Source organism: Chrysemys picta, chromosome 15, assembly GCF_011386835.1.
Source record: "Chrysemys picta bellii isolate R12L10 chromosome 15, ASM1138683v2, whole genome shotgun sequence".
NCBI classification, from domain to species: Eukaryota; Metazoa; Chordata; order Testudines; family Emydidae; genus Chrysemys; species Chrysemys picta.
Window position 1 is genome coordinate 13,938,351 of NC_088805.1, and position 23,742 is coordinate 13,962,092.

Consider the following 23,742-nt stretch of genomic DNA (forward strand, 5'->3'; position numbering starts at 1 on the left):
CAAATACTCACCAGCAACCATATACCACACAACAAAAACACTAACCCAGGAACCTATCCTTGCAACAAAGCCCGGTGCCAACTCTGTCCATCATAAGACCTAATCACATCAGCCACATCATCAGGGGCTCATTCACCTGCACATCTACCAATGTGATATATGCCATCATGTGCCAGCAATGTCCCTCTGCCATGTACATTGGCCAAACCAGAGAGTCTCTACGCAAAAGAATAAATGGACATAAATCAGACGTCAAGAATTATAACATTCAAAAACCAGTCAGAGAACACTTCATCCTCCCTGGACACTCAATTACAGACCTAAAAGTCACAATTCTTCAACAAAAAAATGTCAAAAACAGACTCCAACGAGAAACTGCAGAACTGGACACCATTAAATTTGGCTTGAATAAAGACTGGGAGTGGATGGGTCATTACACAAACTAAAAACTATTTCCCCATGCTAATTTTTCCCCTACTGTTACTCACACCTTCTTGTCAACTGTTTGAAATGGTGTCTGATGGTGTCTGCATGCATCTGATGGTGTCTGCATGCATCTGATGAAGTGGGTTTTAGCCCACGAAAGCTTATGCCCAAATAAATTTGTTAGTCTCTAAGGTGCCACAAGTACTCCTCGTTCTTTTTGCTGATACAGCCTAACACGGCTACCCACTCTGAAACCTCTCAAAATCTTAGCTCTCATAAATACATGCTGTTTCTCTTGAATCTGAAAGAAATAAATGTCGAACCTTTTTACGTTTCACTCATAGCTGTATTTTATATTTTTATAGGAAAAATATAAATAAAAACATATTAATGACCCTCTATTGGAGAAAGGGGGCAGGAGAATTCAGAAAATACCGCATATTGCAGTCGAAGGTCAAATCAGAAATCATATTTATAATATGTTTTGTTGATCAATGTTGGCTTCACTCTGAGAAGAAAAAGTCTTCTTTCATGCCTTATGGACTTGTGATACATTTACAGAATATTTTCTTGCCACAAAACCTAATTTTAGCTTGTTGATAAAATTTAGGTTCAGGTTGAAATTTATAATATATGGAGATATACCTATCTCACAGAACTGGAAGGGACCCTGAAAGGGTCATTGAGTCCAGCCCCCTGCCTTTGCTAGCAGGACCAAGTACTGATTTTGCCCTAGATTCCTAAGTGGCCCAGTCAAGGATTGAACTCACAACCCTGGATTGAGTAGGCCAATGCTCAAACCACTGAGCTATCCCTCCCCCCTTATGATATACATTCTCAGTTTGGGAAGGAATTACCACATCACTCCATACACACAGTTTATAGGTTAAATTTATAAAAATGCTTCCAAGGTAGCTTAGAACTTAAAACCTAGTTCAGTAGCGCTATTACAACCATAATGACATTGTAGAAAACTTCAGCAACAACAATCTATATAGCTGAGCTAGTAAATACTTAAAAGGAAAGAGGGTGTAAAATATTGAAGTTTTTAATCATGATATTGTCATTGGCAATGGGGAGAAAGTTTTGCCTGAGCAAGGACTTCAGGATAAGGTTCGAGGACAACAGGAAATCATAACTATAAGCATATTGAAATACAGATTCCACCCATTTAGGATTCTTTCACAATTGGGTGTTTTCAGCAGAATCCAAAGTCTTTGTATAGTTTTCTCATCACTGCCTCCTTAATTTTGCTGCAGTTCCAGAAGGTTTATGTGTTATTGCTACAGATCACCTAAAAGTAAATATGACAACAAAAAAGTCACGAAGCCCGTGCCCCCAGAAGATTTGCTGCCCGTTTATTTGTTCTCAGATGCTTCCTGTGAATTTACAGCGTCAGATTCTAAGATTTCCCCAGTTTCTGTCCCTGAGGACAATGGACTACAATGGACTAAGGGAGGGCTGCATTTTCCACATGGAAAGTACTGCAGTATTCTTTCCTCCTTATGAAGGGCACTTACTCATGGTTCTGGAGAGGGGGTTGGGGGAGCAAGATGGTGGAAAGATGCAGATCAAATGGTAACAGAACATTAACTCATTTCATCATTTTCCTTAGCACAGGCGCCAGATGCTCTTTCAGCTGTGGGTCAATTTGGATGTTGCTGAGTTCCTTGATATTCAGAATAATCTCGTGTGCTTCCTGGAAGAGCTCCTTCCCCACAGCTTCCTCCACCCGGTTGCGCCATTCTGATAGCTTGGGTCTGTCTTCAAAGATGGCACAACCTACTCCAATGGGCTGCATAGAGAGACACAACTGCAGTGAGACATGCTGAAGCTTCCACAAGGGAAGTCACCGTAAGCACGCGCGTGTGTGTGTGTGAGAACTCATGGAAGAGCATCAGAAAGGTTGGGAGATCTCCTAGTCTACCTATGCACCTGGAAAAAAAAAAACCAACTGGACTGTATTTCTTCGTGCATTTTAATAGTCCCAAATCCACTCCTGACAAAAGTGGCCACTTTTACTTGATGATGACACACGATGTGGCTAGCACTTATTTTGAGTAATGCTCAGCTACAGTATTAAAGAGATGGGGCTAGAGATTCCATTGGTGGCTGCTGATATTGCCCACTTGCTATTTGTACAGTAGTGAGGAATGCTAAACCAGATAGCAACCTATGAGACCACCACCACCGTTGTAACTTAAGCTGAGGTTTTAGTTGGCGCTTCCCCGCTACTTTCTGCCTGTCCCACCCTCCGAAATGCTTCACTGCCGAGATGCAGCACTGCTATTTGTTAGCCACCGGGACATGGAATTAGGAGCGGGAAATGCTCTTGCTCTGCAGGATCCCGGCTCTGATGGCCTAGGACCGAGCAACCAATCTAAGTATGATCCACTTAATTTGATTTAAAAAAAAAGCTCCCCACAGCTTTGCTACTGGAGAAGTTTCAAGTTGGGATCTTGTGGGTCTGGTGTGGGGAAGAATAGGTAGGTCTGGAGGAGAATATTCTAATATGGGAATCTCTCCCTCTGCTGAATTAGATCTGCATCCCGGCTCTAGGGAAAATAGTACCACATGCTGCTCATTCCCAGGTAGTTAGACAATACCAGCTTTTCCTTGTGCTGAGTCTTCATGATTACAATCCACTACTCACCTGCATGAGCTCCACAATAGCCATTAGGTCTGCCAGGGAGATCTCACTGCCCACGATGAACGGCTTGTCCTGAAGGAATTTCTCCTCAAACTGCTTCAGAGAAATAGCCAGCTCATCCATAACCTCCTGCAGCTTCTCTGGAGGCAGAGTCTGGCCTGTAAAGAGGGGAATGAGCACCTATGTGGGGAGAAGGGAATAGACTTAGCCTCCGTAGATGTACTTGCACTGGAGTTCCTTTGCCTTTGCAAATGGGATCCACTAAGGGCTGGTCTACACTGCGGGGGGGGGGGGGGGGGAATCGATCCAAGATACGCAACTTCAGCTACGCTATAGCTGAAGTCGAAGTATCTTGGATCGAATTACCTGGGGTCCAGACGGCACGGGATCGATGGCTGCGGCTCCCCCGTTGACTGTGCTACCGCCGCTCACTCTGGTGGAGTTCCGGAGTCGACGGTGAGCGCATTCGGGGATCGATATATCGCGTCTTAACGAGACGCGATATATCGATCCCGGATAAATCGATTGCTACCTGCCGATACGGCGGGTAGTGAAGACACACCCTAAGTTTACTGATCATCATGTCGTACACTCTAGGATCAGTTTGAAGTGATGCTATATTCACATGTGGCAAGATCTCAGCTTTCATAAAAAGATGATCCTTTACCCTCCAAAATGCTCACAGTCAAAGCAACCGTGTCCAAACACCACACAGCTTCATAGCTACCTCCTGCTATGGCTTCTGATTAAGCCTCTTGTTTATTTTGGGACTGTGGCGCTGACAGCTAGCCAGAAGAACAAAAAAGAACAAAAACGGATGTTATCACATTACCTGTACCTGGTAATTACATTTGCTTTAGATGCATGAAAGCTAGTGAAATTATGTTATTGTCTTCACCTGTTTCCTGTGATTGCTATCTTTGTACTTAATTAACCTTAGCCCAGCAGTTCTCAAATGGGGAGAACCATTTTAATGGGGTCACCAGAGCCGAACTGCCCGGGGTTCAAGCCTGAGGGCTTCAGCTCTGGCTGATGGGGCTCAGGTTACAGGCCCCCAGCCTGGGGTTGCAGCCCCTGAGCTTGGGCTTTGGCCCCTCACACCTAGGGCAGTGGGGCTTGGGGTCCCCCCACCCCCCACTAGGGGTCATGTAGTAATTTTTGTTGTCAGAAGGGGGTCGTGGTGCAATGAAGTTTGAGAACCCCTGCCTTAGATCAAAGATGTGTTAGGATAAGAGTTGGCTTGATGTCACATTGTTCATGAAAACTAATGAAATTGTCTGGATGCCTATAACTAAATGTATTAGGATGTCTCTGTAATTGAATGGCCCATCAACTGGGGTTGAAGGCTTAAACTTTAAATGAGAAGGTTGTTAACTTCAAAGTATGGGTCATTATGTAAGACAATGGAAGATCTACAAACTTGGTCTGCATTTAATCAACAAAACAAGAGCCCCTGCAGTGATGTAAACGCTTGCCAGACTTTTCAGCTATAAAAAGGGAACCTGGGAATGATTCTGCATCTCTGATCTATTTGGATGCTGTTAGGGGGCATTCCAAATACAAGACAGAGGTCCCTAAAGCCATTTTGGGCAGCCCTAAGAGATTATGGAGAACTAAGCAAATACACCATCTCTGCTATCACTTTGGACTTACAAACTTTGATTCACCTGTTATGTATTTTACCTGCTTTAACCTCTCAGTAACGATCATTTCTTTTTCTTAGCTAATAAATATTAGGTTAGTTTACTAGAGAAATTGGCTTTGGTGATTTCTGGTTTTAATAAACTTTCATCATAAAGTCCAGTTTATCTGGGTGGTAAAAAGGGGCTGGAGAGCTTAAGGGGACTGTTCATGGTTCCATGGTTAGACTAATTCAGTAGTCCAGGAGTGCACATTTGTTACTGGTTTGGTGAAATCTAATTATAGAATATACCACCAGTTTGGGGTATTGGCCCTGTTTTCTGACAGTCTGACCTGAGATTGACTCTTTCTGTTGTAGCCACATACCAGGCACTGTGACAGGAAAGCAGAGCTCTGATCACAGGTAAAACTGGGAGCAAATGTCTCCTAATCATTAACATACACAGCAATTCATTCCATGATTGCTTAATCCAGGCCAGGATTTAAACAGATTCTATGTGGCAACAATATGAAACACAAGCAGTATTCCTTAGCATGTGGGCTATATATTCATAGATTTCAAGGCCAGAAGGGACCATTATGATCATCTAGTGTTACCTTTGCCATAGAACTTCACCCAGTGATTCCTGCATAAAGATAACTTGTGGCTGAACTACAGCATTTTTGTTTTGGAAAGACATCCAGTCTTGATTGAAAGACTCCAACTGATGGAGAATGTACACATTCCTTGGTATCCTGTTCTAATGATTACTTACATTCCCAGTTAGAATTGAACTTTGCTACAAGGTCTTTGTAAGTCCAGCATCCTGAATAAAGAATCCCCTCTGTGTTTACTACACCCAAGGCCTGGCTCTTCTCCATGGCAAGGGACACAACAGTCATATGGTTTTAATTTGATATTATTAATAAAAAAGATACAAATCCTGCATTTATTTTCCAGGGATCATCAAGTGAATCAGGAAGAAGTTTTATTACTTGGTTCAGCAGCAATGCTGGAGCTCAGCCCCTGTTCAGCATAGTTTATTCAGAACTGGATGTGCCATAGAGCTTTCAGGCCAGAAGGAACCATTAAGATCATCTAGTCAGTTCTCTTGCATATCACAGGCCAGTAAACCTCATCCTGTAATTTCTCCATCAAACCCATAACTTCTGTTTGAGCTATAGCATATCTTTTAGAAAGACATCCAGTCTTGATTTAAAGACTTCTGGTATACATAATCCCTTACATTCATAGGTCAGATGTTCCAATGGTGAATCATAGCATTTCTGTGTAGTGGCTTGGGACAACATCTTCCTCCTTTTCCCATTCTAGGGACAGTATGACTTCTCCCATATCCTAGTTAGTGCCCTGTGCTACAGAGTGGTTTTATATCCTTCCCTACCTCCAGTGATCCAGCGGATATTTCCTGGACCAGGGTTATCTAATCAGCAGTGAGATTAAGTTGGATTAGAACATAAACACATAAGAATGGCCATACTGGGTCAGACCAAAGGTCCATCTAGCCCAGTATCCTGTCTTCCAACTGTGGCCAATGCCAGGTGCCCCAGAGGGAATGAACAGAACAGGGAATCATTGAATGATCCATCCCATTGCCCATTCCCAGTCTCTGGCAAACAGAGGCTAGGGACACCATCCCTGCCCTTCCTGGCTAATAGCCACTGATGGATCTATCCTCCATGAATGTATCTAGTTCTTTTTTGAAGCCTGTTATAGTCTTGGCCTTCACAACATCCTCTGGCAAAGAGTTCCACAGGTTGACTGTGCATTGTGTGAAGAAATATGTCTTTTTGTTTGTTTTAAACCACTGCCTATTAATTTCATTTGGTGACCTCTAATTCTTGTGTTATGAGAAGGAGTAAATAACACTTCCTTATTTATTCTTTCCACACCAGACATGATTTTATAGACCTCTATCATATCCCCCCTTAATCATCTCTTTTCCAAGATGACAAGTCCCAATCTTATTAATCGCTCCTAAAACGGAAGCTGTTCCATACCCCCTAATCAATTTTGTTGCCCTTTTCTGAACCTTTTCCAGTTCCAATATATCTTTTTTGAGATGGGGCGACCACATCTGTACACAGTATTCAAAATGTGGGGGTACCATGGATTTATATAGAGGTCATATAATATTTTCTATCTTATTATCTATCCCTTCCTTAATGATGCCCAACATTCTGTTAGCTTTTTTGACTGCCACTGTACATGGAGTGGATGTTTTCAGAGATGACTCCAAGATCTCTTTCTTGAGTGGTAACAGCTAATTTATATTTTATGTGTATAGTTGGATTATGTTTTCCAATGTGCATTACTTTGCATTTATCAACATTGAATTTCATCTGCCATTTTGTTGCCCAGTCACCCAGTTTTGTGAGATCCCTTTGTAGCTCTTTGAAATCTGCTTTGGACTTAACTATCTTGAGTAGTTTTGTATCATCTGCAAATGTTGCCACCTCGCTGTTTATGCCTTTTTCCAGATAATTTATGAATATGTTGAATAGGACTGGCCCCCAGTACAGACCCCTGGGGGACACCACTATTTTCCTCTCTCCATTCTGAAACCTGACCATTTATTCCTACCCTTTGTTTCCTATCTTTTAACCAGCTACCGATCCATGAGAGGACCTTCCCTCTTATCCCATGACAGCTTACTTTGCTTAAGAGACTTTGGTGAGGGACCTTGTCAAAGGCTTTCTGAAAATCTAAGTACACTATATCCATTGTATCCCCCTTGTTCACATGCTTGTTGACCCCCTGAAAGAATTCTAGTAGATTGGTGAGGCATGACTTACAAAAAACATGTTGATAAGACAGATTTGATAAGACAACTCCCACCTGTTCATGCTCTCTGTATGTGTGTGTATATATCTCCTCAATATATGTTCCACTCTATATGAATCCGAAGAAGTGGGCTGTAGCCCACGAAAGCTTATGCTCTAATACATTTGTTAGTCTCTAAGGTGCCACAAGTACTCCTGTTCTTTTTGCGGATACAGACTAACACGGCTGCTACTCTGAAAAAAAACCACGTTGACTCTTCCCTAGCGAATTATGTTCAACTATGTATCTGACAATTCTGTTCTTTACTATAGTTTCAACCAGTTTGCCTGGTCCTGAAGTCAGGCTTACCGGCCTGTAATTGCCAGCATCAACTCTGGAGCCCTTTTTAAAAATTGATGTCACATTAGCCATCCTCCAGTCATTTGGTACAGAAGCTGATTTAAATGATAGGTTACAAACCACAGTTAGTAGTTCTGCAATTTCACATTAGAGTTCCTTCAGAACTCTTGGGTGAATACCAGCTGGTCCTGGTGACTTATTACTGGTTAATTTATCAATTTGTTCCAAAACCTCCTTTAATGACACTTCAATATGGCACAGTTCCTCTGACTTGTCACCTAAAAAGAATGGCTCAGGTTTGGGAATCTCCCTCATATCCTCAGCCGGGAAGACCGATGCAAAGAATTCATTTAGTTTCTTTGCAATGGCCTTATCATCCTTGAGTGCTCCTTTAGCATCTCGATTGTCCAGGGGCCCCACTGGTTGTGTAGCAGGCTTCCTGCTTCTGATGTACTTAAAATGTTTTTGCTATTACTTTTTGAGTCTTTGGCTAGCTGTTCTTCACATTTTTTTTTTTTTGGCCTTCCTAATTATATTTTTACACTTCACTTGCCAGAGTTTATGCTCCTTTCTATTTTCCTCAATAGGATTTAACTTCCACTTTTAATTTTCTTTGAAGCCTTGTGAGAGCAGGTTGCAGAGATTGGAAGCAATTGTATGTTGCATATGTGACTCATATTTGTGTTTCTTCTTTGTGGAGTTTAGCCAACTGTACTCTAATGTCAACAGAACAGGAAGGGAAACAAGCCCCAAGGTGTTTAGTCAATTACTGACAAGGGCAAAGTTACAACAAGCAAGATGAAGTTATTACATGTTTACTGGCAACTCTCCCCATTATTTCTATTCTTGTTCCCATTTTGGAGTAGCATCTGTGTGTGCTGGAAGCAGACAGTCCCCTACAGATTTCATAATTGGTGGGTCTGCAGGGGAGCTGTGATTAAAGAATACAAGCCTTTCAGCTTTGTATAGAAGAGCATGCACAAGGGAAGCAAAAGGAACCCAGGTCCTATTCACCTCTCCAAGCTCTCTCTTTGGCTATGTCTATACTAAAACCAAAGGGTGTGATGCGATTTGTGTAGACATACCTGAGCTAGCTTTAATCTAACAGTGAAGGGGCAGCAGCACAGGCTTCAGCAGGGACTAGCCGCCTGAATAATCACCTAGGGTACCAGGTCTGGGTGGGCTTGTACAGCCTGTACTGAAGCAGCTTCACTTTCTGAAGATCTGTGCTTCCCTGGCGAGGTTCAGACCTTCTGTGTTAGACTGATATTTTTAAGGGAAAGTTATTACCAAAGCCTTCCTTCCCACATCCAAATATTAAGGCAACAATTGCCTATGTGAGGTTTCTTCTCAGCTGGGTATGGGGCCAAGTGTGCTATTTTGGGGAGACAAACTTGCTTTGTCTAGGAGCTGTTTAAATGTCCCATGTCCAGTGAGGAAATACTAGTATTCTGAGCTTTTAGCATTTAATCTTCTTACCTTGATCCACAAGGCCTTGCCAGCATTACCCCGGATGTTGGTATGATGCCATGACAGGTATTCATCTACCCGGGCCCGTTTCTGTGTGTCGGACGGATACCAGTGATCAGGGGTGTTGTACTTCCGGCTCAGATACAGAAGAATTGCAGTGCTGTCCAGAAATTAATGGGAGACAAACCGTGGGGCAGATAAGGTGAAAGAATATATTGAGCTGCATCAATCTCTCCTCCCTCTTGCCTAATGTTGCTTCCACTAAAAAGTGTTGGGGCTGGGATTTTCAAAGGAGCTTAATGGAGGTAGCCACTCAATTCCCACTGAAAGTCAATCAAAGCTGGGCTGGGCACCTAACTGTTCTAGGCTCCTTTCAGAACTTTAACCTGTAGGAAAATTAAGCCTCAAGATGAAACCAGTGTTTGTACAGTGCCTAGCACAATGGAGTCCTGGTCTATGACTAGCACCTAGGAGGTCCAGTAACACTACTATTACTACTACTAACACTAATAATAATCTGTAGACAATAGTTTGCTAAAAACCCATTAGCAGCTGTAACTCTTCTGATGCCTCTCTCATCAATGCAGATTTTCAAGGGGTTTGTGTACCAAAATAAACTCTCTTTAAGTGGCACCCTCCTCCAATCATCTTCATAAAGGCCCTGTCCTGCAAGGTCTCCCCACCCAGAGCTCCTAGTGAGGTCAAGGGAATTCCTTGCACAGAGAGCTTGCAGGATCAGGCCCTTGGTGTTTGTTGCAGCTTGCAGTCCAGTGTTTGTGTCATCTCTAGCAGGCAGGAGAAATCAGCTGGTTAAAAATCTTGGTAATTTGCAATGGGGTATGCTCAGCTATTGTGGTGGGGAGTGAGTGCCATAGAAAAACCTATACTGACAAAAGTAAAGAAAGAAAATACAAGCAGCCCATGCCATTCTGATACAGATATCACTGAACTATTTTAGCATTATGACAGTGTTAGCCTGCTGAGCTAGGGCTCTTCAAAGGATGCAGACAGGTCATTTTGTAAATAAAAACAAGGTTTTATCTGTCTGGTGCTTATATGGCCTTTGTCACTGTAGTATCTGAGTGACTAACATAAACAGAAATGTTGCCATGATTTTGTATTTCACAGTAAAAGTTTTTGTTTGTTTGTTTAGCTTTAAGCATTCCTCTGCAGTGTTCATAACCCAAGACTTTGTTGTGTAGTGCATGCACATGAGAACTAGATGGCAAAACCCATGCCTAAGGCCCTAGGTGCTATGGTCACACAAATAATACATAATAACAATAGTATGTTTTCATCATGGAAGCTAACAAATGCAGAAAAGCAAACAAAGTAAATGAGATTTTTTATTACAATAACCTGAGATGTTAAAAGGTAAGAATTTTAAATCTTTGTGTATGATTTTTATCTTGGCAGTGTCCCTTTCATTGTAAAGAGGTTTCAAATGTAAAAAGGTCATTGCACAACATTTTCAGTGGATACCCATGGCCCAAGCATGAGTGTCAATTAAATTAACCCCTTCAGAGCCAGCAGAGAGGCACATGAGACAAACACTGTATTGTCCTGCTCCAGCCCATACTAGAAAATCCTTGGTTCCCCATGAATAACAAGGATCAATTAATCTAGAATGACTACTCCACAATTTCAAATACACCTAACCAAAGAGGACCCTTCTGAGTATCAGCTCCAAGTCTGAATCATATCATATGTTCGAAATATGTGCATAGATTTAAGAACATAAGAACGGCCATACTGGGTTAGACCAAATGTCCATCTAGCCCAGTATACTGTCATCCCAAAGTGGCCAATGCCAGGTGCTTCGGAGGGAATGAACAGAACAGGTAATCATCAAGTGATCCATCCCATTGCCCATTTCCAGCTTTAAACATCTAAATGATAACACTGCATGTGAGTCAAGTCCCTACCATCTCCTTTCTTTGCGGGAACATAGGAGCTGAGATACCAAAGCAGATCATTGATCTATCTAATCCATAAATGTATATGGCAAATTCTGCATTTTTTTTTGTCAGCCATAGGGAATTATACTTCCCAACCCCTGAATTTAATCACCTTATCCCCTCATAAGTATGGTGAGTAATGGAATTTGGGGATTGAATTCTTACCTCTCTGCTAAGGTGAAGACTCCATCCTTAAGTGCTGGCACTTTCTTTAGGATGTTCACTTTGCCAAACTCTTCTCTATAGTGTTGCCCTAAAAACAATTAAAATGTGATCGTCCATGATCAGAAGTATCTAAACCTGTGAAAACTGAAGCAAGCACCTAGCTCATACGTAACTAGACCATGCATGAATGAGGATCAATCAAACCCATACGAACATTCTACCTTCACTTCATGGTGTTCTGTTAGAGTTTTCCTACATGTGTCTGTTTCATATTAAAAAGGGGCATAAATTAAAGAGCTAAAATATAAGCTATGTGTGAACTTTGCAAGCTGCTCAGGTCTGCCAATGGCATGGAGCAGTTCAGAATGTTGCATGAGGATTCAGTCATTTGACTCCTGTCAGTGTTAGTTATTAGTATTATATAGTTTATATTATGTAGCAAATATTATGTATTTTTAAAGGCCCTCTATTTAAGCTAAATGAAATACCCTCCTATCATGCTTTGCACTAGAAATGTATTAAACTGTGATTAGGCTTTTCTTCTTGGTACATGTGAAAATCATCAAGGACAAGATAACGTGTAGTTGAGGTTTGCTAAAATTAATCGGTAACTATAATTGTTGCAGTTTTCTATAAATATTTTGGTATAGATGTCCAAGAACCTTGGAAAACATGTGCAAACTGGATAAGAAAGAAAAATAGGATACATAATGAGACAATGGAATGTGGGGAATTTCCTGTCCGTGATAAACAACACAGAGGGGTGTGTGTGTGCGCGTGTGTGTGTGTCCATCAGTGGTGTGATAAAGTGTAATCCAGGGTTAATAATTGTGATTTTGCATGGTCTCAATCATGGTGTCCCCAAGAGTTTGTAAAAGAACCCCTGTGACTCAAACAGTGGGAGTCACACCCCTGAGGTGGCTGTAAGAGGGGTGACTTATCCTTACAAGGTTCGGTGGCACTTGACTGCAGTATTGCTGGTGCAGGTAGCAAGTGGGGATTAACCCCCAAGCCCCTATGTCGTTGTCTAGCTCAGTCAGGCCTCCCTGTGGGGGTGTCGCTAGGCACAATGTTCCTGCTGAGCCTCTCAAGGGGCATGGCTGAACCTGTGCTCTCCACCGCAGGCCTCTTGCTGGCAGGGTTAAGAGCACAGCTAAGGACCGAACCAGCCCGCAGTGTTACCACATGGGACAGGACTGGTGCTGAGCTGGAGCCCAATGGGCATGAGGGGAAAATTTCCCACCTTCTGGTGAATTTAAACCTTGCCTGGCCTGAGGGAAATAGCCCTCTGATTGGCTGTCTTCCCTACCTGCCCACCTCCTTGGGCTGAGTGACCAATCAGAGCTGCTACAGGAAGAGTTAGCGCTCACTTTCTCTCTCCACAGCGACCCAAAGCCATTCTCACAGGAGGGGAGGGCGGAAAGAGCCCAGCCTTCAGGGCAGCTCTGCTGCCTCCTCCCGCTTCCCTCACTTCAACACTGGCCCTGAGCGGGGGGCGAAGAGCCCATGGAGCTGCCCCCAGCCTGGAAGGGGAGAGCAAACCCCACTGCAGCCCCCAGGCCTGGGAGTGGGGGTGCAGAACCGTAGAAGGAGCAGAGGTGAGGCTGGGGCGGGGGCTGGGCTGATTGGGGGCATGGGCTGAACTGATGGGCTCCAGGGGGCAGGACCGATCTGGAGGTTGGGGCAGGAGCAGAATTAATTGCTGGGCAGGAGTTGGGCAGATGTGGGGTAAGAGTTCCTGCTGCAGAGGCCAAAATCATCACCTCACCCAATAAATCTGGGAAATAGTCAACACTAGTTGTCATACACAGACAGGCACGCACAGACACAGGCACAGGCACGCACACACACGGGCTGTCCATAAATTATATAATACATTTTTTGATTATTTTCGAGCCCCACCCACCTCTTGTAACACGTAATAACACTGAAACAAACACACAAAATTAACCACCCACCCACCCCCTTATGTAACTTATGGATAGCCCCACCACCACCACCTCACAGACACAAAGGGGATGGGGAGGAGGAGTTAAAAAAAATCAAAAGTCAGACCAAAAAAACCACAATATCACCTTTAAAAAAAAAAGCATGATTTTTGTGGGGTCTGACTCATGGCACTTGAGGTCAGCAATACTGGAATCAGCCAAGGAAAGTGAAGACCAGCAGAACAGGGTTGAGACACGGTAGTAAGGCTGTGTGTTGAGACCTGCATTGCAGCTGCTTGTAGCTATCCTGTGCAGAAGGGGGATTTCTAGCATCTCTCACCACCCCAAATAGTCACTAACGTTAAACAAATCTGTTAACTGAAAGGCTCAAACAAATTTCCAAAGAAAAGAACAGCCCTGAGGCAAAGTACAGGGGCAAGGCTCATTATCTCAATATTTTGAGTTCTGTTGACAGACTGAGCTCTCTGCAGAGTAAGGCTTGGTTTTTTGATTCTGTAGCAGACAGAGCAGGCTGTAGGGAGTTGTCTCCATGAGGATTTAGTTGTTGTCCATAACGTTAGTGAGACAAACGATTCCAGAATGTGGGGATTCTGCATGTGGGAATCAGCATGTGCATCTTGGACAGTAGCTTCATCGTGTTAGGTTAAAGGGAAACAGCATTCATGTTTCCCAGCAGTCTAAAAGTTCACAAGAAACACCTTTCAAAGCAAGTGCACTGGTGTCTGAGCCTATTGTTAGAGGCAGCCAATAACAAAGTGATGATGTCCTTTATCACAGTGGCAGCAGAAGAGCTCCATGTGTAATACTCTGAACCAGCTTCCAAGCTGCTTTAATAATTAACAGCCCTATTAAGAACTCAAAATTAGTGTCCTTGATGGAACTATTAAATTATTAAAGCAGTTTGGAGACTGGTTCAGAGTCTCTTACAGGAAGCTCTCATGCTGCCATTGTCACAAATGAGAAATTACATCTAATTTTTTTGTTTCATGATGGCTTTACATATTCAATACAGCCTTGCTGAGATTTCTGTCACAGGGCTGTGCAGTGAACCATTCAGGTTTGCAAAGAAAAGCCTTAATGCCAACGCTGGTTTCACATTGCTTCAATGGGATTAATGGTTTATTTATTTATTTATTATGATAATTATTATGACTGATCTTTATATTTGCAGTTTAGCAGAGATGACACTGTTGCTCCTATTCTACTAGGCTGTGCTGGCCACTATAAGTGAGAAGCCTGTTCACAGGTTACCTGGTGTTGACCTGACTTGTGGAGTCATCTTTTGAATGAGAACCGGATCTGCTGTAAGTAATGAATGATTTCAAAGCCGCACCTCCAGCTCTCTTGGGGTTATGCCCTGCCTCAGAGAGCAATTTCAATAGGTAGTACACACAGTTGTTCATGGAATCAAGAAAAGGGTTAGGATACTAACAATAAGGACTCCTAGGTATAAGGCCTTAGGGGAAAGGAAGTTTATTGGACAAAGGAAAAAGAGCAAAGTGGGTAATACATTATAAAAAAAAGAGAAAAATCAATCCTTTTGTCATGGCCAGCCATTCGCCCAGGACTCACATTTCTGAGAACTCCACTTCTTTTTAGTTTCAAAGGTGACTAGGGTGATCAGATGTCCTGTTTTTAAAGGGATAGTCCCATATTTAAGCCCTCCTGCAGGTATCCTTACTTTTTCTTAAAAACGGGCAAATTGTCCCATATTTTCTGTCTCCCGCCATCAGTACTGGCAGGTCCTTCTGCTGAGCAGATCCCTGCTCGCCAGCCACCCACCCACCAGCAGTGAATGGAGTGGTCCAGTGGCCAACAGTGGGTGTGGGTGTGCAAGTCTTGTGGCAGGGCAAAGCTGCAGTGAGCGGGGCCGGGCACTCACCCTGCTGGTCTATCAGCGCAGTCCCTGCTGCATGCCGGCTCTTGGCCAGCAGGGCCCCATCCCCCGTTCTGTTTCCGGCTGGCATTGGCTGCAAGCTATGGTGGCTGGTGAGTGTGGGCAGGCACCAGGCGGCATCTGGTTATGTGTTGCCTCTGCTGCCCACCCACTGGTCCTTTACATATTCCTGCTCCCCTGTCCTCTCCCTCTTCATCTCCTCTAGCCCCACTGCTCCTCCATATCCCCCCCGGTGGGGCGCGTCCCGCTCCCAGCGCTGTGCGGAGAACCAGCCCCCGGTCAGAGTGCTCAGCTCACCAACAGCCTGGCTGGCAGGCTACTTCCTTCCCTGACTGCCTCTGGCTGGGCCAGCGCCCTGGAAAAGCCCAAGACCCTCTGGCCCGGCGCGCTGGCCAGGAGGAGCTGAGCCCTGCATGTACCAAAGCTCCGCACAGCGCTGCCAAGGGGAAGCCTCTCCGCGCCTCAGCTAAGCTCTGAAGTGGCGGGAGGGGAGGGGGAAGCGATTTCCAGCCTGTTCACATCCCAACACTGCAGGCCCCACAGTAGCCCCCCTGGACGGGTGCTTAGCACCCTCTTCATCCGCATCCCCCTTCCTGGGTCCTGCCCCCAGGAAGCGCAGGGCTGCTCTGTCCCGTAGGCACCCTCCCCTGCTGAGCCACCTGTCTGGCTGGGTTCGCTGAAGCCCCTGCAGCCAGGTTCCCTGGGCCCTGGTGCACAACGCATCCTTACAGCTTAACCCCTTCCTGCCCGTGTTGTAACCGGGGACAGGAAGTAGTGGGTTATGTTGGTGTCCAGCAGCAACTGGAGGTGTTAGCTTCCTTGTGACCATAGGTATGTGCAGCACATTGCATTAAGGTGTGCACCAGGGAATTTTTTTTTCTTTTTTTAAAGGCGAACATTTATCGAATACTCAATCATAAAGGACATTATTTTTATTCATCAAACAAACTAAAGAAACTAAAACTTAACTAAACTTAATTTTTTAAAAATTAACAACTAAACTTTACTTAAATTAAAACGCAAAGCCACTTTTTTGAGACATTAGGGTGTCCCTGGGCACACCCCGTATGCACACCTATGCTTGTGACACTCTGCAGGCAGGAAGGGACAAACTGCTTCCAGCCACAGGGGAGTGTGGGGAGTGGGAAAGAGATGAGCTCTGCAACGACAGGGGCCAGGTCATCCCTTCCGCCCCCTCCCCTGCGGCTGGAAGCAGCTCCCATTCCTTCCCTCCCACACAGCGCCAAAAGGTGCTGCTGGCCTCAGTTAATCTGGGGAGGGGACATGTGTCCCTGCATACCCCCCCCCCCACACGTGTTGCCTCAGGAAGACGTGGTGCCAGGTACCAGGAGAGCCGGGTCCGTCCTGGGGGCCCAGCCAGGCAGGGAGGGCGGAGAGTGCCGGGCAGGGAGGGTTGGGTTGCTTGGTAACCCCGCTGTGTGAGAGAGGTGTACAGGAGTGTGTGTGTGTGTCATCTCTCCCTACGTGAACCCTAAAGCCTTAAATATAAGAAGGTAAATAAAAAGAATCCAACTACGCAGTATTTCTTTTTAACAGGGGCTCAGTCAACTTGATGTTAATTTGAACATTTGTACTGCAGTTTTCATTGATTGCCGTTGAACTAGCTTGAATACGAGTCACTTTACCACGTCTCCCGTATTCAGCATAGGGAAATACAGTCACCCTAAAGCTGGCAGATGGGTGTAGCTGGAAGCTGCAGTCAGTAAATGAGTAACAGTCATTTTAAACAATTGCGGGGGTCTAAACAGAAGCAAGCCGAGTGCTTCTGATAAATACACAATCCTATATAGTGCTCCCATGCAGACATTCAGGGCATCTCTACACAACAATGTCCAGTGCCCAGGCTGTCCTTCCCCTGCAGATTCTCCGTAACTAACCAACTAAACTCGCCAGACATGACGGTAGGGCATTCCCTGCAGTGCCACAGAAGCATCCACAATACAGATGAGTCAGTTGGGCATCCCAGGAATAGAAGCACACTGGTCAAACCACAGAAGCCTCTCCCTTAGCTCCCCACAGTAGGGAGTTAAAATAGTGCCATTGCCTTAGCAGTGAATCCTTCTCTCTCTCAACAGGCTGAGCAAAGCTTCCAGGGGCTGGAATAGTGGAATGGATTCAGTTAGGCTGTGCATCCCTTCACAGGGTTTACCTTCTTTTGTGTCTCTCCCATGTATAAGCAGTCAGGATGAGCTCTACCCTGACATCTGGTGGTGAATTATGGCTAGTGTGGAAAATAACTTCAGGGGCTGAACTTGTTTGCATAGGCACATCCACCCCGCCTAGCATGAGCCCATGGCAGCCCAAAATGGTCACTTTGGCTGCTCTGGGATCCCCAGTTTCTCTGTTATTGGGGCAGGAGGAATAAAGTGTTGTTACCCTGATTATGTGAATCAAGGACAATGAAACTGTTTTATGACAGAGGGTCTCATCATCACCTAAGTAGCACTTGCTAGACAAGGGACATGGATTCCAAAACCCCATAACTTGAAAGAGGTTGGGGGCAAGTATTTGTACCTTGTGGTGTAGGCCCTCTTTGTGAGCCTGAAACACCAATTGGACTCTTTTTTCTCTTCACTGTTGAAGGTTGGAGCTAATTTTGATTATATCAGGAATCTAGTTACAGACTGCTAAGCTGAATTCACTTTGGTTCAATGGTGTACCAGCATTGGGACTCTCCTACTACAAGCTGAAATCACAGAAGAATTTAAATTACTAAAAGCTGAGATCACCCTGAAGCTATATTGCTAAGCGGTTGGTGGAGCAGTTTGCAGGAACAGCTGGAGGAGCAGGCTGGCAGAGCGCAGCAGTTTGTGGGACCGTTGGAGAGGCCCATGGAACAGTGAGCGGAGCAAAGCCGTGGAGCTGAGCAGTTTGCGGGGACGGTTGGAGCGGCCCACAGAACGGCGAGTAAAGCGGAGCAGTTTGCGGGGATGGCTGGGGGAGTAGAGTGGAGCAGAGTGGCTGGTAGAGCAGAGCAGTTCGTGGGGCGGCAGGAGTGGCTCACGGGACGGCTGGTGGAGTGGAACGGCTCGTGAAAGGCTGCAGCGGAACCCCACGGAGAGGCGGGCAGTCGACCTCGGACCACATAAGGTACCTCTTAGCACCCTGTGTGCCCCCTTCATGCCCCCCCATTTCCACTCAGGCTGGGGGGATGGTAAAACCCTGCAGATAAACTTTTGAACTCTGGGGCTGCACTGACCAGGGGCAGAGACTTTTGGGTTGTTGGACTTTTGGGACTTTGGGTGATTCTTGGGTTGTTGAACTCAAGAGACTTTTGGGGTGTTGGACTTTGGATGATTTTTGGGTTGCTGGATTCAAGAACCAAAGGGAAAGGACACGGCCCAATTTGCTGGGGTGGGTCTTTGCTCATGGTTTGGTCTATGAACTCTAGTTGTGGTGTTTTCCCAATTTAATGCTGATGTCGTTTACCTCATGTTATCAAACATTTTCTGCTACTCCAAGACTCTGTGCTTGCGAGAGGGGAAGTATTGCCTCTTCGAGACACCCAGGGATGTGTGTAAGATTTTCCCAGGTCACTGGGTGGGGGCTCGAGCTGGTTTTGCATTACGTTGTTGGGAGGGGACTCCTATGTATTGAACCCGGCCCTCGCTGCTAACAACTCGGCTGGCAGAAGGGTTACACATGCATCATGGGGCACTGGCTGGCAGGATGACAGCAAGAGGCTAAAAAGAACAGGAGTACTTGTGGCACCTTAGAGACTAACAAATTTATTAGAGCATAAGCTTTCGTGGACTACAGCCCACTTCATCCGAAGAAGTGGGCTGTAGTCCACGAAAGCTTATGCTCTAATAAATTTGTTAGTCTCTAAGGTGCCACAAGTACTCCTGTTCTTTTTACGGATACAGACTAACACAGCTGCTACTCTGAAGCAAGAGGCTGTATACTGCTGTCTCTGAGCTCTGCCCCTGTGTTCTCCTCCAAAACAGTCCCTTTTATCCCCTCCCTCAGCATTTTTTACAGGCTGTGAGAGTGTTTTTCCACTTTCAGGGAACACAAAAGCTCTACTTGTGCATTAAGCACTGACAGCGGCGAGGACCCGCTGACTTGCGCTCACTAGAACTACAGTTGTTTGAGTTTCACTGCAAGAATTCTACAAAATAAATCAATAATGTGATGAATTCCAGATAAGTGGCAGTTTATTGAGGAAGGGTAAATTTAAAAGGAAACAACTGAGATTCTGGTCACAGAGCAAAACTGGAGAGGGAAGAATGTGATGACCAGGTAAAAGAAAGCAAGTATGTCTCCTCTTATTGGTGGGACAACAGGATTCCACTGATATTGGGTGAAAACAAAAGTGCTTGTTGATTGGACAGCAATATTTGCTCTTTCATATCTAGGTCTTTCAGACCTATGAGCAGAGATGGTGTTTGAGGAAAATCAGCCCATTAGCTGCACAAAGCAGCACATGGATATAAACACACCGATTTGCTGTATCCGCAGAAACTGCCCATACATCCCTGGCATGGATGTGCCATTGAATCTCCTGAGTTATAAGCAGCCTCCTGTTCATAGCTCCCATTTAATTGAATAGGTAAAACTAGACACCCTGTACTTCCACAATGACTGCTGTCTAGGATTGCCAGCTGTATGGCTCCTGCCATACGAAGTGATCATCTGGTTGCTGGATCCCAAGAGGCCCGTCTACACTGCAAAAAGTGATGTTACAAGACAATATTTCCCCGACCACTTTATAGAAAATATTGTTCTTGCTGTGTAGATGGCACCAAACAGTGTTATACATGTTGCCAAAGCCCTGTAAAGCTCAATGTGTTTCCCCCTTCCATTCAGATGAGGCCAACCCATTTTAAGAAGATCCAGGGGTTATCTTGTTATAACATGATGCCGAGGGACGGTTCTTGGTTGTTATTTCTAAAGGAGAGAGGCCTATGGTTTGTCAGGCTGAACAACAGGCGTTGCTTGTTAACTGGTTGTAAGCCCTGTTAGTCAGCTGAGGAGTCAGTGCAGGAACTCTCTGTGAGTCCCTATTCCAGGGAGAGGAGAAGCTGCTGAGATGACACTGGGGAGGAACGGGGGAAGTAGAGAGCGAGGAGTGGCAGGGGGAAGAAGAGGGCCAATTCAGGGCCCCCAAAGCTCTGATAGAAAGGGGAAACTGTTCATTTTTGTAGGATTCTGTCTCTTTTGTGTAATGCAAGAGCAGTGTCTGTAACTAGGACCCTTACCTTCGTGTGAGTGTCCAGGGTTATTGCCACCTGGCATTTTCTTCCCCAGAATGGAATCTGCCAACAGACAGGTAGATTACTGTGACCGAATGCACCCCTGCATTCACACTCTACATACTAGTGTAATGATCTTTGTACAAAATATGCCTTGTGAGGTATCATTTACTGACCAGCAAGCTATTAGTTTTCAATGTGTGTAGCAACCTTATATGTAAAGTTATGAATTCTTCCTGAATTATGTTAGTGGCACAAGTTCAAACCCATATAGCTCCAATATGGCAGAATTGGTCAAGCAGGCCTATCTTAAACAAAAGAAGGTGTGTTTAACTCAATTTACATATAAGTAATAAACAAGGTCCTTAAAACAGCACGAAGGAGACAAGGCAAATCTGCATTTTAGCAAAACACAGTAGGGAACCTCTTTCACCACCAGATTCTGTGCTCACAGCAGCCCTGAACTTTTACCCACGGTAACTCTCAGGAAAATGCATTTCAAAGGGTGACAGACCTATAAAAGTGAGGGGCAAAACATCCCAGGCTTTCTCTCTATCCATCTCTCTCTTGCACCTGAGAAGACAAAAGAAACAGCCTATGGACTTGGGAGCAGATCCTGACCTGAAACTTGGTCAGCAGTGTTACTGGAAATTTGTGGTAAGAATTTCACCTTGGACCAAGCCTAGTTTAAGTTTAGTACTAGGAATCATTTTATCTTTATTTTGCTAGTGATCATTTCTGATTTTAATGCCTTATACTTGTACTTATGTAAAATCTACCTCTTTATAGTTAAATAAACTTAATGTATTCTTTAATCAAAGCTAATCCAGTGTTGTGACTTGTTTGCGTAACACCATTTAGGGTAGCAAACTATTGTATATTTTAGAGGAGCAATTAACCTAATGTATCTGACTGTCCAGGAGGGGGTGGACAGTACAGAACACATTTTGGGGAGAAAATCTGGGACTGGGAGTGTATTAGGGTCACTCTGCAAATGGTACCAAGGCTGGTGGAATTCAGAGTGTGACTGATGTGTGGCTGGCAGGCTGCAGCTATACACAGACATTCAGGGTGTTACCTGCGTGCTGGAAGGCTACTTGTGAGCAGCCCAGTTGGGAGCTACAGCAGCAAAACATTGTGATGCACTTGAATTGCAGGACAGGGGTGACACAGGATTGCACTCCCCAATGTCATAATTACACAAACCAGAGGGACAAAAGGAAAAAGGCCTTAAATACTAGGGGGTCCTTAGAGAGGGCCTATTTTCTTCCCACCTGAAGTAAAGCCCATGCTGTCTACAAATGTCCCTGCAAACCTCACATTCCAACCTCCTCATAAACTTCCAACCCTTCTCCTAAAACCTCCTTTATCCCCATCTTCCTACCCCACCCCCAAGCAAAACTGACTGCCACACACAGTTTATCACAATCCCTATCTCCCCTGTGTGCCGCATCCCACCCAGGAAAAACTACCTCCCCACAAACAGATTTCTCATCTTCCACAAACTCCTGGCCCTCTCTAACGCTAACTCCCTTCCCACTAGGAAAGATCCCAAGATTTGAACTCAGCTTTCCAGCACCCAGGCCTTGTAACACCTGTCTCCAGACTTCCCTATCCCACTCAGACTCCCTCTCAGCAGAAAAGGCTCCCATACTTTGCACTGCTCTTCTTTCACTGACTTCTGTAAAGTCTGTTAGTAGCAGATTAATGAGGGGTTTTCTACCTGGAAATTTACCAAAATTTCTATCCTGGAATATTCCAGAAAAGTTATTTTTGTATGAGCCTCTAGTGGACCCTCTTATTCCAGAATAAGCATGTCCATACAAGAACTGATACCAAAATTATAATCAACCCAGAATTTTGATTATCTATTTTGATACAATCCCACTATAGAAAAGTCCTTAAAGGAGGAAGGGAAATGCACAGAAATCCTGGGGAGGGGATGGGGGGAGAAGGAAACGCACCACAGTTCCTTAGGGCTTGGGGAAATGGGTAATATAGCGCCCTTTCCACAAGTGCAGGAAATGTACTTTGACTCAGTTACTCACGTACAGGTGCTAAGAAGGCTCAGCCCCCAAGGGGGGGTGGGATGCAGAGTGGTAAAAAGGCTCAGCTCCCCTCACTCACCTTTGAAAAGCTCCACATGCTTGAACTCAAAGGGGACGTTGTTCTTCTTTGCGAAGATGTAGACCGCTCGGCAGGGCTGGGAAAGCAGATCCAGGTAGAGCTCCAGCCCCATCCTGCCTGCTGGGCACAAGGAGCAGCAGTAAGAGAGAGAGAGAGGCTTGTCTTAATGTGGCTTTGGCAGCAGCAACAGACAGGGCGGACAGAAATTTCTCTCCAAGGCACAGTGGCTTAACTTTGAACCAATAGGGAGAGCCCTTTCCCTGGACTGCCACGTGTTCCTCTAAGGGAGGTAGAAGGGGCAGGGACTGCAGTAGGTGGGTAGTAACTTTCCCTCTCATTCAGAAAAGGACTAGACATTTATACATATAACACTGAGAACAGCCACTGTTATGTTACATGGGGTAGCAAAGTACAAGGAATATCAATAAACCTTCATCTTCAGGCCAACGACTAACTGGTTAAGCAGCTGGCATACTGTGACCCCTGCTTGATTACCAGATCACTGCTACCTTGTAATCCCCCATCTGTTTGTTTTATCCCATGTGTCTCTCATCATAGATTGGAAAGTCTCGGGGGCAGGCACCAACTTTTCATGATATCTAGGTACAATGCATCAGACAATACAGTGGCTGATCACACAATACAAATAAATAATAATAATTAATTAACTGCATGGAGTTAGGAAGACCTTTCCTTTATGCAGGGGCGGCTCCAGGCACTAGCGCGCCAAGTGTGTGCCTGGGGCGGCAAGCCGCGGGGGGCAGCCCGATGGTTGCCGTGAGGGCGGCAGTCAGGCAGTCTTCAGCGGCATGCCTGCGGGAGGTCTGCCGGTCCCGCGGCTTCGGCGGTTATTCGGCGACGGGTACGCCGAAGGCGCGGGACCGGAGGATCTCCCGCAGGCATGCCGCCGAATCCGCGTTACCAGCAGACCTCCCGCAGGCGCGCCGCCGAAAGCTTCCTGCCTGCCGTGCTTGGGATGGCAAAAAAAGGTTCTTCCATAACTGTGGGGCTCTTGTACTTTCCTCTGAATCATCTGGTACAAGCCACTGCCAGGAACAGGATACTGGACCAGATGGACCACAGGTGTGATCCAGTGTGGCAATTCCTATTCCTATTAGAATA

At 45.1% G+C, this 23,742-nt stretch overlaps 1 protein-coding gene and 1 long non-coding RNA gene across 3 annotated transcripts in view; one reads left to right on the forward strand and one right to left on the reverse strand.

The window, feature by feature from the left end:
* LOC135975752 (uncharacterized) overlaps positions 1 to 19,025 on the forward strand; it is a 29,393-nt gene extending 10,368 nt beyond the window's left edge. Inside the window, exons 2-4 of the long non-coding RNA XR_010592772.1 lie at positions 12,817 to 13,029; positions 14,589 to 14,684; positions 17,882 to 19,025. This is a non-coding gene — a long non-coding RNA (uncharacterized LOC135975752). The remainder of the gene's footprint in view (positions 1 to 12,816; positions 13,030 to 14,588; positions 14,685 to 17,881) is intronic.
* On the reverse strand, positions 1,300 to 22,823 carry LOC101935619 (glutathione S-transferase theta-1-like). Of its 2 annotated transcripts, XM_024108672.3 has the most exons (6): positions 22,621 to 22,822; positions 20,500 to 20,556; positions 11,432 to 11,519; positions 9,318 to 9,468; positions 3,080 to 3,256; positions 1,300 to 2,221 (listed from the first exon to the last, which is right to left on the reverse strand). In XM_024108672.3, the coding sequence occupies exons 1-6, from the start codon at positions 22,730 to 22,732 to the stop codon at positions 2,021 to 2,023; spliced, it is 786 nt and encodes a 261-aa protein (XP_023964440.1). In that variant the 5' UTR covers positions 22,733 to 22,822; the 3' UTR covers positions 1,300 to 2,020. The 2 variants fall into 2 exon arrangements, with proteins under 2 accessions (XP_023964440.1, XP_005288627.1); XM_005288570.5 differs by lacking the exon at positions 20,500 to 20,556 and having other exon boundaries at positions 22,621 to 22,823.
* Between the last annotated feature and the right edge of the window lie 919 nt (positions 22,824 to 23,742).

What these genes read in the sequence shown, in the direction of transcription:
- LOC101935619 (XM_024108672.3), bottom strand. Translation starts at nt 22,732, where the DNA reads ATGGGGCTGGAGCTCTACCTGGATCTGCTTTCCCAGCCCTGCCGAGCG. An exon ending in GCATGTGGAGCTTTTCAAAG is followed by an intron (nt 20,557 to 22,620) that starts GTGAGTGAGGGG and finishes GTCTGTTGGCAG; the next exon opens with ATTCCATTCTGGGGAAGAAA. An exon ending in CTATTGTGGAGCTCATGCAG is followed by an intron (nt 2,222 to 3,079) that starts GTGAGTAGTGGA and finishes CTCTCTATGCAG; the next exon opens with CCCATTGGAGTAGGTTGTGC.